The 15,070-nt window shown below is 44.3% G+C and overlaps 1 protein-coding gene across 8 annotated transcripts in view; it reads right to left on the bottom strand.

Moving 5' to 3' along the window:
* Positions 1–15,070, bottom strand: part of FNDC3A (fibronectin type III domain containing 3A) — a 195,036-nt gene that overhangs the window by 11,844 nt on the left and 168,122 nt on the right. For all 8 annotated transcript variants that reach the window (XM_030564883.1, XM_030564891.1, XM_030564938.1 and 5 more), the window contains 3 exons: positions 11,661–11,810; positions 2,979–3,262; positions 439–648 (listed from right to left, as the gene is read on the bottom strand). In XM_030564883.1, the coding sequence (XP_030420743.1) occupies positions 439–648; positions 2,979–3,262; positions 11,661–11,810 (644 nt within the window). The remainder of the gene's footprint in view (positions 1–438; positions 649–2,978; positions 3,263–11,660; positions 11,811–15,070) is intronic.

Consider the following 15,070-nt stretch of genomic DNA (forward strand, 5'->3'; position numbering starts at 1 on the left):
AAAATTAATGAATTTAAATCCTTAAGCTCCTCACCCTATAAAGAAAGCGTCAACAAGGTGAGAACTCACCCCTCATCCCCCAAGAGGCACATCAAGTTAAAAGAATTAGATCAGACTTAATCAACATAAATACTTAATAAAACCATAGAAAACAGAAGAGCATGGTGGCACAAGCCCTCTCAACTCCACATCAAGCTCCTCATGCTGAACCTTCACTATGAAAAAACTGTTCACAGTTTTAATTTCTTGCACCCGCTAATGCTGAACATCAGAGTCTCCCCTTTTCTTCCCTAGATAGACAACTTCTTAAATTCATTTTAAATTAAACCAAAGGTATGGTGTCTTCTTACATTATGCCTTTCTGTTACTTCCTTATCCATTAAACAACACTATGTGTAACGCAGAGCACATACAAAAGGAAGTGATATTAGTGCTAACCTTCCATTCTTATCTTCCATTTGAAGGTGATAATGAATGGAGTCAGTTACTGCTTTTGAAGTTCCCTCTCCCCATTTTAGCTTGAGAGTCTGAGAACTGTATACAGCACATTCCAGGCGAGGCGGATCAGGAGGCAGTGGCTTTGTTTTCAGTTTTATTGTGTGGCTGAAAGGACCTGCTCCAAGACTATTTAGTGCTTGAATTCGTATTCTAATAATTAAAAAGAAAAACATTATCCATGTAAATATGAATACAGATTTAAAAGGGTAATTAATTCCAGCACTCACATTCAAGAGTGTTACAGTAGAGAATAATAAGGTCATTGAATAGATACTACTTTTTATGATATACATGTCCCTTACCACTAAGAGCTGTTGGATTTAGTCATAAATATTAATGAATGTGCATTCATCCTGCAGTACTTTAAACAATCTATTCTATTAAAAATAAAGAATATTAACGCAAGGGTCATCATATAATAAGAAGCAATAAAAGTTCTAATGTCTGTGTCCTGGGACATCAAGTGATCGTAGTTCAGCACAAGAACTTATATTTATAGGACTTATATTTATAGAAAGCCATGATCTTCTGAGTCCCTTCCAATTACTGCATATTTTCATTATACGTGATAAATGAAGTAATAAGCAACAGACAAACATTCAACTTTCTCTGATAATAAACGTCCATGTTAGGACCGGCCTTAAAAGAGTTGGGGTGGCCTGGGAGAAGTTCTGAGAGCCTCCTAGAACTGAACTAATTCATTAAAAATGGAAGGGAATATTTGGGCTGCCATCAGTTTTTTCTCTTGCAGGTAGTTTGCAATGATGCTGGCATCACTGGTAGTGGCGCAGCTGGTCACTCCCCACAATGAATTATCAAGGGGTCCACAAGAAAAGAGGGAAAGAAAACAATAAATCAGAGGACTAGCAGATGTGAACTTTGCAGGCCATTGTGATTGTGGTAGGGGCTAGGAATAATCTGTAATTTTCAGGAAGTCAATGTCGCAAACTTTCAATCTCAGGAACAGGTTTACAGTTTAAAGGTCTGTGACTCAACAAAGAAGATTAGAAACTTATTTTTACAAAACAAAAGCAGAAAATAGCCCAGAGATTTAAAGAGCACAGAAATCAGGGGGACACAGCTGCAGACTTTATGGATTTCAAAGGTAGCCTTGATTAGACCAACATTCCATGACTCTAAGCCACCTCATTTTCCATTAAAATATCATACATTAATGTCTGTGTGTTTTGAAAAAAAAAAATCAGTGTTTGAGTAACTGCAACAAATAATCCAAGCTCTAAACATACAAAGGTTACAGTTGCAAAATGTTGGGATCCCTTTGTATGCACGTATTTAATTCCTTATATATCTATCACTATAGAACTGTTTAATTTTGAGTATGTTAATTTATTAGCACAGTGTAACCCTGGTGAGCATATATATGAGTTTTGTTTATTTTCACAAGAAGCTGGCAGAGTTTATCAAAACTATAATAAAAAAGTACTTTTGTGTGTCCAAGTGCAAAAATATCTTTGCAATGTCAATTTCCAGTTCTTTAGTAATATATATATTTTACAATTTCTCATAATGTGGCAGGCAGTAGTTCTTCAATTACTAATATAACAGTTTTAAAAGTAATAACACAAAAATCTCTTATTTCTAAAAAAATATTAAGGGTTACCCTGGCAGTCTATAATGAACGTCACACACACGGAGTGAAACCTTGACCTCAATGAAGTCAATGCGCGCTTTGACATTGACTTCAATGGAGTCAAGATTTCACCCAATATATTTTAATGCAGAGGATCTATGTTTGTAACATGAGCATAGAATGCTATTCTACTGTAAAAGTGACTAAAGTGGAACAGTGGAATTCTGTGTCCATCATCTTTTAATAACCGCCATATTAAATTTAACCGATTTACAAGGAAAAGGATATTTTCTGTAATTATCACTTTTGCAGACACCACCTGGGATCTCAAAGTTATGCTCTTTGTGCCTAGATGTATCACCACTAGCAATAAACGTTCTGCAGAAATTGCATCACACTCTGTAACAACCAGGCACTGGATCAGAAATGGAACATAATGACAAATGGACACAGCAGATCAAGTGATGTACAGTCCTATCATGGACAGTTCTTACCTAATTTGACAGATATCTTAGGAGTCTGTCTTTTTTTCAATAATTTGGCAACATCTATACAGCTTGTTTCATGACGACAAAGTCTCACTGAATTTGAATTTACAGTCAGAATTTTGTTAAGCAATATCAAGCTGATGCATGAATGGAATTAGGTTCTCTTTTTCCAGAACTGTATTGGTTCTGCCATGCTAACAGGAAAAACTTGGTAGACACAACTAAATGCCCATAGTGACCAGATCTGTTGAGTTCATTACATAGTCTCTTTTCTGACCATAGCTACATACTAATACTTTGATAGGGTGGTAGTGATTTGAAGCAATGTGGGAACAAAGACAATAGATTATTTTCCTTCTATGTAAAATGCTAAGGAAGCCACACCACTTTGCACAGCATACCTGTATGTTGTGTCTGGCTGCAAATTGTCTATGAAATAGCTTGAAACCTTCCCAACAGTTACAGGCTGCTTTTCTCCATAGTCTATGCTGTAGCCAAGGATTTCAGAACCATGGTCACAGGGCTTTTCCCAGCTTATGGCAAGGCATGTGGAAGGTGAATAGTGTGGACTCTCCACTTCATCTTCACTTCTTCCCTGAAGACAGGTCACAACTGCAGGCACAGAGGCTGGCGTCATGCATACAACTACTTCACTGAAAGGTCCTGCACCTGCAACATTCACGGCCTGCAAATGCAAAGTAACACAAGAATGGCGATACTGGGTCAGATCAATGGTCCAGCAACTCAGTATCCTGTCTTCCCACATTAGCCAATGCCAGGTGCTTCAGAGGGAATCAACAGAACAGGTAATCGGCAACTGATCCATCCCCTGTTGTCCATTTCCAGCTTCTGGAAATCAGAGGCTAGGGACACTCAGAGCATGGGGTTGCATCTGATTGTCTTGGCTAGTAGCTGTTCGATGGATCTACCCTCCACAAACTTATCTAATTCTCTTTTGAACCCCGTTATAGTTTGGCTTTCACCATGTTCCCAGGCAATGAGTTCCACAGGCTAACTGTGTTCTGTGTGAAGAAGTACTTCCTTATGTCTGTTTGAAACCTGCTGCCTATTAATTTCATTAGGTGACCCCTGGCTTCTTGTGTTATGTGAAGGAGTAAATATTTCCTTATTCACTTTCTCCACACTGGTCACTATTTTATAGAGCTCTATCATATCCTCTCTTAGTCATCTCTTTTCCAATCTGAAAAGTCCTAGTCTTTTTAATCTCACCTCATAGTCTTCCCTCCCCTTAATCATTTTTGTTGCTCTCCTCTGTATCTTTTCAAATTCTAACATATCTTTTTTGAGATGGGGAGACCAGAACTGCATGCAGTATTCAAGGTGTGGGTGTACATACTAGTGGCATTATGATATTTTCTGTCTTATTATCTAACCTTTTCCTAATGGTTCCTAATATTCTATTGGCTTTTTTGACTACCACCGCACACTGAGTGGATATTTTCAGAGAACTATCCATGATGATTCTGAGATCTCTTTCTTGAGTGGTAAGAGCTAATTTAGACTCCATCATATTGTATGTATAGTTGGGATTATGTTTTCCAATGTGCATTACTTTGCATTTATCAACATAGAATTTCATCTGCCATTTTGTTGCTCAGTCCCCCAGTTTTGTGAGATTGCTTTGTAACTCTTCGCAGTCTGATTTGAATGTAACTATATTGAGTAATTTTGCATTGTCTGCAAATTTGCCACCTCACTGTTTACCCCTTTTTCCAGATCATGTATGAATATGTTGACCAGCACTGATCCCAGTACAGATCCCTAGGGGACACCACTATTTATCCCTATCCATTGTGAAAATTGACCATTTATTCTTACCCATCATTTCCTATCTTTTAACAAGTTACTTATCCATGAGAGGAGGTCCTTTTATCCCATGACTGCTTACTTTGCTTAAGAGCCCTCTGTGAGGGATCTTGTCAAAGGCTTTCTGAAAGTCCAAGTACACTATATCCACTGGATCACCCTTGTCCACGTTTGTCGATCCCCTCAAAGAATTCTAATAGATTGGTGAGGCATGATTTCCCTTTCCAAAAGCCATGTTGACTTTTCCCCAACAAATGGTGTTCATCTATGCGTTTGATAATTCTATTCTTCACTACAGTTTCAACCAATTTGCCTGGTACTGAAGTTACGCTTCCCAGTCTATAACTGCCAGGATCACCACTTGAGCCTTTTTAAAAAATTGGTGTCACATTAGCTATCTTCCAGTCAACTGGTACAGAAGCTGATTTAATGATAGGTTTCATACCACAGTCAGTGGTTCTACAATTTCATATCTGAGTTTCTTCAGAACTCTTGGGTGAATCTCATCTGGTACTGGTGGCATATTACTGTTTAATTTATCAGTTTGTTCCAAAATCTCCTCTATTGACACCTCAATCTGGAATAGTTCCTCAGATCTGTCACTTAAAAAGAATGGCTCAAGTGTGGGACTCTCCCTCACATCTTCTGCAGTGAAGACCAATGCAAAGAATTAATTTCACTTCCCCACAATGGCCTTATCTTCCTTAAGTGCTCCTTTAGTACATCAATTGTACAGTGGCCCCACTGATTGTTTGGCAGGCTTCCTGCTTCTGATGTACTTAAACTCTTTGCTGTTAGTTTCTGAGTTGTTGGCTAGTTGCTCTTCAAATTCTTTTACTTTTACACTTGACTTGCCAGAGTTGATTCTCCTTTCTATTTTCCAGAGTAGGATTTAACTTCCAATTTTTTAAGGATGCCTTTTTGCCTTTAACTACTTCTTTTACTTTATTGTTTGTTGTGGCACTTTTTGGTCCTCTTACTGTGTTTTTTAATTTGGGGTATACATTTAATTTGAGCCTCTATTATGGTGTTTTAAAAAAGTTTCCATGCAGCTTGCAGGCATTTCAGTTTTGTTTAATTTCCATTTAACTAGCTTCTTCATTTTTGTGTAGTTGCCCTTTCTGAAGTTAAATGCTACTGTGGTGGGCTTCTTTGGAGTCCCCATCCCACCCAAGGATGTTAACTTTAATAATATTATGGTCACTATTATCAAGCAGTTCAGCTATATAGTCTTCTCTTTGACCAGATCCGGGCTCCACGTAGGACTAAATCAAGAACTGCCTCTCCTCTTGTGGGTTCCAGGACTAGCAAGCAGTCATTTATGATATCAAGAAACTTTATCTCTGCATCTCATCCTGAGATGACATGTATCCAGTAAATATAGGTATAGCTGAAATCCCCCATTATTATTTAGCTTTCTATTTGTATTGCTTCTCTAATCTCCCAGAGCATTTCCTAGTTGGGTGGTTGGTGGTAGATCCCTACTGCTTTATTCTTATCATTCAAGCATGGAATTTCTATCCATAGAGATTCTATAGTACAGTTTGATTCACTTAAGATTTTTACTATATTTGACTCTATTCTTTCTTTCATATACAGTGCCACTCTCCCACCAGCATGACATACTCTGTCATTCCTATATATTTTGTCTCCTGAAATTACCCTGTCCCATTGCTTATCATTGTTCTATCATGTTTCTGTGATGCCTATTATATCAATATCCTCATTTAATATGAGGCGCAAAGTTCACCCATCTTAGTATTTAGACTTCTAACATCTGTATACAAGCACTTAAAAAAATTATCACTTTTTAGCTGTCTGCCATTATGTGATGTAATTGAATGGGACTCATCCCATTAGTCTGGGCCACGTTCAGGTCCCACGCCAGAATTGACTGTCTAACCTGTGGGTACAGCTTGTCCAGCACCTTTAGGGAATGGCCAGCCATGGGGTTGGCAAAGATGGAATGCCCAGCCACTCCCGGGTGGGTGGTCGAGATGGCTGCCAAGTGTACCTTGATGAACAATGTCACCACCCTTGGTATTTCAAGTGCAGTAGGTAGTCCAGGATAAGTGGTATGGGTGCCTGCACTGGAGGTGTGTGGCTCTGAGAGCACCAGGTTGAAAACCTTTTCCACTTGGCAAGGTAGCTGGCCCTGCTGGAGGGTTTCCTGCTACCAAGTAAGATCTCCCTAACAGGAGCCAAGCACCTGAGTTCCATGGGGTTTAGCCATGGAGCTTACAAGCTGCGAGGTGAAAGGACTGGAGGTCTGGGTGGTGAAGGCAACCACAGTGTTGGGTGATCAGATCTGGGACCAGGGGCAGTGCTATTGGGATATCCACCAACAGCTCCAGGAGCATGGTGTACAAGTGCCGACTAGGCCAAGTCATTGCCACCAGTATGACCACTGCCTGTCTCTGCGGATCTTGAGAAGAACCTTGTGGATGAGTGGGAACGCAAATGATCCATCCAGGGGAGGAGAAACATGTCAGCAAGTGAGCCCAGACTGTGATTCTGGAAGGAACAGAATCACAGGCACTTTCTGTTGCCCCATGTGACAAACAGCTCAATCTGGGGAATTCCCCACCTCTGGAAAACGCTGTGTATCATGTCCAGGCGGATGGACAACTCATCGTTGTGGAAGGATCTGCTGAGGTAGTCCGCTGACTCATTTTGGGACCCTGGGAGGTAAGACACTTCCAGGTGAATAGGCTGGGCTATGCAGAAGACCCACAGCTCGAGGGCTTCCCGACACAGGGGAGAGGAACAAGTCCCACCCTGCTTTTTTGTGTAAAACATTGCAGTTGTGTTATCTGTCATAACTCCCACACACTTCCCTTGCAGTTGGGCTTGGAAGGTTTGGCATGCTCCTCAGACCACCCTCAACTCCTTGATGTTGATGTGGAGCAAGAACTCATCCTGTTACCAGAGGCCTTGCGTCCATAGTCCTCTCAGGTGAGCACCCCATCCCAGCACTGATGCAACTGTTACTAGAGACAAAGAGAGCTGGGGTTTGTTGAAGAGGACTCCCTCGTACACCTCCTGTGAGTTGAGCCACCAGTAGAGGGACCACTGTGTCCAGGTGGTCTCGCCTCGGATGGTAGGCTGACACTAACCAAGCTTGTAGAGGCATAAGCCTCAGCCTGGCATGCTGTACCGCATAAGTACATGCTGCTATGTGGCCACGGAGCCTCAAGCAACCCCTTGCTGTGGTCATAGGATGCAGTCTGAGGCTTTGAATGATGTCCGTCATTGCTTGTCTAAGAAACTGAGCTGATAAACTCTATCCTTTTAGTCGGTGATAGGGTTGATTCGTGTTCGTTGAGGAGGAATCCCAACCTGTCGAAGGTGGATCTCACAAAGTGGACCTGAGCCTCCACTTGATCCCTGAAATGTCCCCTAAGCAGCCATTTGTCAAGGTATGGATATATCTGCACTTGCCTCCAATGCAGGAAGATGGCCACGACCGACATGCACTTGGTGAATACTCGTGGGGCTGTGGATAGGCTGAAAGGGAGGACCGTGAATTGGTAATGGTTGTTGTAGACCACAAACATGAGGAAATGTCTGTGGGCAGGATGTATTGAGATGTGGAAGTACACATCCTTGAGGTCGAGGGCAGCGTACCAGTCTCCTGGATCTAGAGAGATGATGATCGAACTTAGGGAGACCATGCAAAACTTCAGCTTTTTCATGAAGCTGTTGAGGCCTCGCAGGTTGAGGATGGGTCTGAGACCCTCCTTGGCCTTGGGGATGAGGAAGTAATGGGAGCAGAATCTCTTGCCCCATAGCTCCTGAGGAACCTCCTCCATTGCCCCTGAGGTGAGGAGCGTTCAGATCTCCTGCATAAGGAGATGCTTGTGAGAAGGGTCCCTGAAGAGGGATGGGGAAGGGGGGTCAGGGGGAGGAGCAGAACTGAAGAGAATATCCCAATTCTACCGTATGAAGGCCCCAGCAGTCTGATGTTATTTGTGACCAAGCACGGTAAAATTGGGACAGACGGTTCAGGAAACAGGAATGAGGATCCCGTCTATTGACTGGTGCACTGTCCTCATACACATCTTCATAAGGTCTGTTTAGTGCCTAATGAAGACCGTGCCTGGCCTTGGCCTAGGCTAGGCAGGGGCAGGGAAGGCTTGCACCTGCCATTCTTGCCACACTTTCTTGAGAAGCCCTGCCTAGGCTGGGGAGGGTAGAAATGCTGTTGGGGTTGGGGCTTAAAATATTTGAGCTGGGTGTCCGGTGTATGTATGCTCAGTGATTTCATTGTTGCCCGAGAATCTTTTAGGCTGTGAAGCCTGGAGTCTGTTTGCTCCACAAACAGGCACATGTCATCGAATGGCAGGTCCTGCAGAGTTTGCTGCACTTCTGGGGGAAGCCCAGATACCATGAACTTCTCCTCATGTCTGCAGCATCCAATGAGGCTTGCAACAAGGTCCGTGCCACTGCCCTGCCCTCTTTCACTATGGCCCCAACCTCTTCCCTGGACTCCCTGGGTAGTAACTCCTTGAACTTTAACATGGAGCTCCAGGAGTTAAAGTTGTACCTACTCAGGATTGCCTGCTGGTTGGCAATCTTGAGCTGGAGTCCCTCGGTCCAGTAGACCTTCTGGCCGAATAGGTCCAGCTTTTAGAGTCCTAAGGCTTTGGGTTCGGACACTGCTTCCCCTGCCTTTCATTCTTGTTTAATGCGGCCACCATCAAAGTACCCGTTAGAGGGGATGAAGTACTTTCTTTCCACTCCCTTTGCAGTTGGGGGAATGGAGGCAGGATTTTAGTATTAGCCTGAATTGTCTTAATGAGGGGCAAAGCCATCCTCGATGGCCCCTCCAGGACCAGGTTATCCACCATCGGGTCCTCTGGCTCGACAACCTCCTTGGCTTGCAGCCCCATGTTGTGAGCCACTCTGCACAGCAGGTCCTGGTGTGCCTGACTGTTGATTGGGGGCGGCCTGGAGGAGGAAGACCCCGCTACTGCTTTGTCCAGGGAGGACGAAGGCAATGCTGGGGGGACACAGGGCCCTGCTGGCCATCTGGAGCCCTGGAGATGTCCTGCTTGGTGCCAGGCTACTCTGCGATGACTTCAGGTTTGGTGCTGGTGGTGGGCACAGGATTGGGAGGCGGCTGTGCGGCCTGCACCGATGTAGTCTTGGAGCCTCAAGGGGTGGGACAAGCCACAGCTGCCGGGGGCATTCATGGTTCCAATACCATCGAGTGGGGGCCCCTGGAGTGAGTGCCCTGGGTCTGGTGGTAGGCCCTCAGAGTCCAAAAGGGCCCCTGCCACTGCACCTGCTATGGCACTGCACCCACATCCTGCTTGTGGCGGCCTAACCTGCGCCAGCTGTGCCGCGAATAGTGGGACTCTGCCTCCGAAAATGTGGACCTGAAGTGCAAAGGCCACAGTGGTGCCGAGCGGAACGGTGCTGGGGATTGATGCCATGAGTACGGTGCAAGGAGCGGTGCTGCGATGGGGAACAGTGCCGTGATGAGTGGTGCCAGGATGGAAAGCGGTACTGGGATGTAGAGCAACACTGCGACTCAGAGCGGTGCAAGGGACAGGTGCCGCGTTGTCGGTGGTGACCAGAGCCTCGAAGACTGAGTTGGGGACTGTTGTGGGGAGCGATGGCACAGGGAGCGAAGCCCGGGAGATGGTGATCTCCTCAGCATTGACGGCTTGCCTCTAGAAGATGCCTTGTGCTGAGGCACTGGGAGCCTTATCCTGACAGGCGGGGGACTGAGGAGCTGTCACAGCAATTAAGTTCTGAGCAGCCTCAAAGGTGTCCCGGTCGGATGGGAGTTCTGTGTCCTCCACCTGGCACTCTTGATCAGGAGAGTCCAGAGGTATCATACTCAACAGCTCCCCCTGTGGGGCCAAAGTCAACAGAGCCATCTCCTCTGCCGTCGGCACCAGGTGCTCCTCCGTTGGATGCACTCTGGCAGCGCTATCTGATGCAGTGGTTCTTGGCATGGGCGAACGCCCCATGTCCGTTTTCCAGTGCTGCTTATGCGGCACCAAGGAATAACAGCAGTGCCGGGGAGACCCTCCACTGACTTTGGTGTCAGGGAGCGCCAGTGCTGATGGCCAGAGTCCTTCCTCCGCACTGTCTCATGCATGGAGGCCGGTGCACTCTGCAAGGAGGAGCTCGGTGCCAGACCCTGCCAACCCTAAGCCAGTTGCGGACAAAGGGCTGCCTCTGTTAGGAGTTGTTTCAGCCTGAAGTCCCGCTCCTTCTTTGTCCTGGGATGGAGTCCCTTGCAGATTTTGCACCGGTCTATTTGGTGTGTCTCCCCCAAACACTTGAGGGAAGAGCCATGGGGGTTGCCCGTTGGCATGGGCTTATGGTAAGTTCTGCAAGGCTTAAACTCTTGGGATCGAGGCATGCCCCAACCCCAGAGGGGAACAGGAAAATTGGGGTGGAGGAGCGCCCCCACTCCTACAACTAACACTATCTAAGAACTTTTAAAAAACAATTTATACACTAAACTAGCTGAGACTAGAACTAGGGGAGAGCTTGCGAGAGTAAGCAACCACAATTCCAACGATCGTCACTGGCGGTAAGAAGGAACTGAGGAGGTGCCAGGTTGGCAGGGTCCTATATTAACTGCCATGGAGGGGACACTCCAGGGGGCTCCACAGCTGACCTGATGCATGTTGCTAGTGGAAAAACCTTCCAATGACTGTGCACATGGCACGCACACACCTAACTGGAATCGATATGAGCAAGCACTCGAAGAACCACCTGCAGTTCTGCCTGTCTTACTGACTCTTTGCATGGAACTAGAAGCATATCAGCGAATGCTATCATGGAGGTCCCGGACTTCAATCTCTTACAAAGCAACCTACTTTGGCCTCCAGGACCTCTTTGCTACCTTTCCCTATGTCATTGGTACCTACATGTACCACGACCACTAGCTCTCCTCAGCACTGCACATAAATCTGTCTAGATGTCTTGAGAGATCTGCAACATTCACACCAGGCAGACAATTCACCATCACAAACCCATATCTATATTTCTAATGATCGAATCCCCCATTATTATTACTTGTCTCTTCCTAATAACTGGGATTCCCTTCCCCAGAGAGGTATCCTCAGTGCGAGAGGATACTATGACATCATCTGGAGAGAGGGTCCCAATTATGGGACCGTTTCTCTCCGCTCCACTTTGATGTTCTCCTTCCCTGAGAAAGTAAAATAAATATTCATGGAAACACTAAGAACTTGAATAGCAGGATACCAACAACAGGTCTTCCTCTTTACCTGAACCCTGCAGTAATATATAGTTGCAGGCAAAAGTCCTTTCATTTCATAATTGAGTCCAGTCCCACAGTAACAGATCTGCATGCATCCTTCCACACTGCCCCACTCCAAACGGTATTCTGTGATGTCGGCTCCATTATTTACTGGGACCTTTAAAGTTAACAGAAATAATTAGGACTTAAATTCATTGTCTAAAAATCAGACCAAACTCACCAAATCTTGACTACCTTCTCTATAAAACAGTAAGATAATGAATGTAGCATTTTAAGCCATAAAAGTAGGCCAGAAAGCTGTAGAAACTGCATTTCCACAGGAAAGTCACTCTATGGTAGCGTCAGCAATCTCCAGTTTATTACAGTACATGCAAAACACTGCATTATTTTATTGGTCTTGAGCACATTAAAATACTAATGGATAATGTTCATGGTGGCAGAATATTATATGTGGAGCAGTAACTGCTTTTTCAGTTGCTTAAATACTGAAGTGACACTAAGTGATAATCATAAAATCTATTAAATGCGGATATACTTCAAAGTGATTTCTCTTAAAGGACTACATTACAAATAATGAAATAAAAATTATTCTTTTCTTTCATGGAGGACTTACCAGTCTAAGATACTGCTTCTCACTGAGGATATGCTATTATGAATCATTGCTCCAGGGCATTTTTTTTTAAAAAAGAATCATTAGTTTAAGAAGTGGACTATATGAAAAAGGAATGTGATTGAACATAAACAACATTTGAGAGAATTATGTTTGATGTCCTGTAGCTGTGATTGACAGAAATCTTTCTCTTCTATAATTTACAATAAATTGTGGCATATTCTGGACTATTTTATAGATTACATTAAAATTGTTAAAACACATTTAGGTTGCAAAGTCAAACACTATAAAGTTAAGATGCACCAGAAACTAGGTTGGCTATGTAAACTTTAATCCTGCTCCCGTGTGTATATATCACAATACAGTATTTACATATATAATTATATATTACTGTTTCTGGAGGACTCCTGCTCATTTAGGACACAGAATGGACAATCGAGGAATGAGGCAGCTGTCCAAATAGTTTTATTCTCATTTTTCAGTTAGTGGCTCCAAGCCTTACTTACTCCACAGTGTTCAAAGCCTATGAGCAACACAGAATTATTTCTCTCATGGTATTTTTGACCATGGTACTTATAATTGTATCTGTGTTGCACAGCCATTAATTAATTTATCTCAACTACAAGATGACAGAATTACTTTTCCCATTTTATAGATGGGGAAATCAAGGCAAAGAGGCTTGGCTGAGACCACACAGCGATTCAGTAGCAGGGCCAGGATTAAAACTCAGGACCTCCTGATTCCCAGTGCTATGCACAATCCTGCAGACCAAACTGCCTTACTGACACAGGGGCTGAGCATCTACAGCTCCCAATATCATTGGTTGCATTTGTGAATGCTCAGCACTTCTGTGTCTCAGTCTGCGGGTATCTTAAGTTGGGCACCAGTAAATGAGGAATACACAATTAAAATGTTGGTTTAAATGACTTGTTTGAAATCATATAGGAAGACTGCGGCAGAAGCACGGACAGAACAGAGTTCTCCTGTGAAGCATTCACAGCAGTAAGAAGGAACTGAGAGGGCATAGGGCTAGCGAAGTCTGATATACAGGCGCATGAGTGCGGCACTCAAGGGGGCGCCACTGCCTACTCTATGGATACCGCTAAGGCAAAAATCTCTGACAATCGCATCCATGGGCGTGCACACCTAGAATGGAACTGACATGAGCAAGCACTCGAAGAAGAATCAATGACATTAGCTGTCAGAAGAATCATAGAATATCAGGGTTGGAAGGGATCTAAAGAGGTCACCTAATCCAACCCCCTGCTCAAAGCAGGACCAATCCCCAACTAAGCCATCCCAGCCAGGGCTTTGTTAAGCCTGACCTTAAAAACCCCTGAAGAAGGAGATTCCACTACCTCCCTAGGTAACCCATTTGAATGCTTAACCACCCTCCTAGTGAAAAAGTTTTTCCTAATATCCAACCTAAACCTCCCCCACTGCAACTTGAGACCATTACTCCTTGTTCTGTCATCTGCTACCACTGAGAACAGTGCAGATCCATCCTCTCTGGAATCCTCTTTCAGGTGGTTGAAAGCAGCTATCAAATCCTCCCTCATTCTTCTCTTCTGTAGACTAAATAATCCCAGTTCCCTAAGCCTCTCCTCATAAATCATGTGATCCAGCCCTCTAATCATTTTTGTTGCCCTACGCTGGACTCTTTCCAATTTTTCCACATCCTTTTTGTAATGTGGGGCCCAAAACTGGATACAGTACTCCAGATGAGGCCTCACCAATGCCGAATAGAGGGAAATGATCACGTACCTCAATCTGCTGGCAATGCCCCTACTTATACAGCCCAAAATGCCGTTAGCCTTCTTGGCAGCAAGGGCACACTCTTGACTCATATTCAGCTTCTCATCCATTGTAACCCCTAGGTCCTTTTCTGCAGAACTACTGTCTACCCACTCGGTCCCTAGTCTGCAGCAGTGCATGGGATTCTTACTTCCTAAGTGTGGGACTCTGCACTTGTCTTTGTTGAACCTCATCAGATTTCTTTTGGTCCAATCCTCTAATTTGTCTAGGTCCCTCTGTATCCTATCCCTACCTTCCATCTTATTTACCACTCCTCCCAGCTTAGTGTCATCTGGAAACTTGCTGAGGGTTCAGTCCACACCATCCTCCAGATCATTAATGAAGATATTGAACAAAACCAGCCCCAGGACTGATCCTTGAGGCACTCCGCTTGATACTGGTTGCCAACTAGATATGGAGCCATTGATCATTACCTGTTGAGACTGATGATCTAGCCAGCTTTTTATCCACCTTATAGTCCATTCATCCAGCCCATATTTCTTTAACTTGCTGGCAAGAATACTGTAGGAGACTGTGTCAAAAGCTTTGCTAAAGTCAAGGAATAACACGTCCACTTCATTCCCCTCATCCACAGAGCCAGTCATCTCATCATAGAAAGCAATTAGGTTAGTCAGGCATGACTTGCCGTTGGTGAATCCATGCTGACCATTCCTGATTACTTTCCTCTCCTCTAAGCGCTTCAAAATTGATTCCTTGAGGACCTGCTCCATGATTTTTCCAGGGACTGAGGTGAGGCTGACTGGCCTGTAGTTCCCCGGATCCTCCTTCTTCCCTTTTTTAAAGATGGATACTACATTAGCCTTTTTCTAGTCATCCGGGACTTCCCCCAGTCGCCAAGAGTTTTCAGAGATAATGGCGAATGGCTCTGCAATCAAATCCACCAACTCCTTTAGTACGCTAGGATGCAATAGAAGGCCATTATCCCTGGAGTGTGGAAGTAGGAAAGAGGCCACATGCTGGGTTCAGGGATGGTCAGTCTGGCTCTTTCCTCC

The sequence above is a fragment of the Gopherus evgoodei genome, chromosome 1 (genome assembly GCF_007399415.2).
Source record: "Gopherus evgoodei ecotype Sinaloan lineage chromosome 1, rGopEvg1_v1.p, whole genome shotgun sequence".
Classification (NCBI taxonomy): domain Eukaryota; kingdom Metazoa; phylum Chordata; order Testudines; family Testudinidae; genus Gopherus; species Gopherus evgoodei.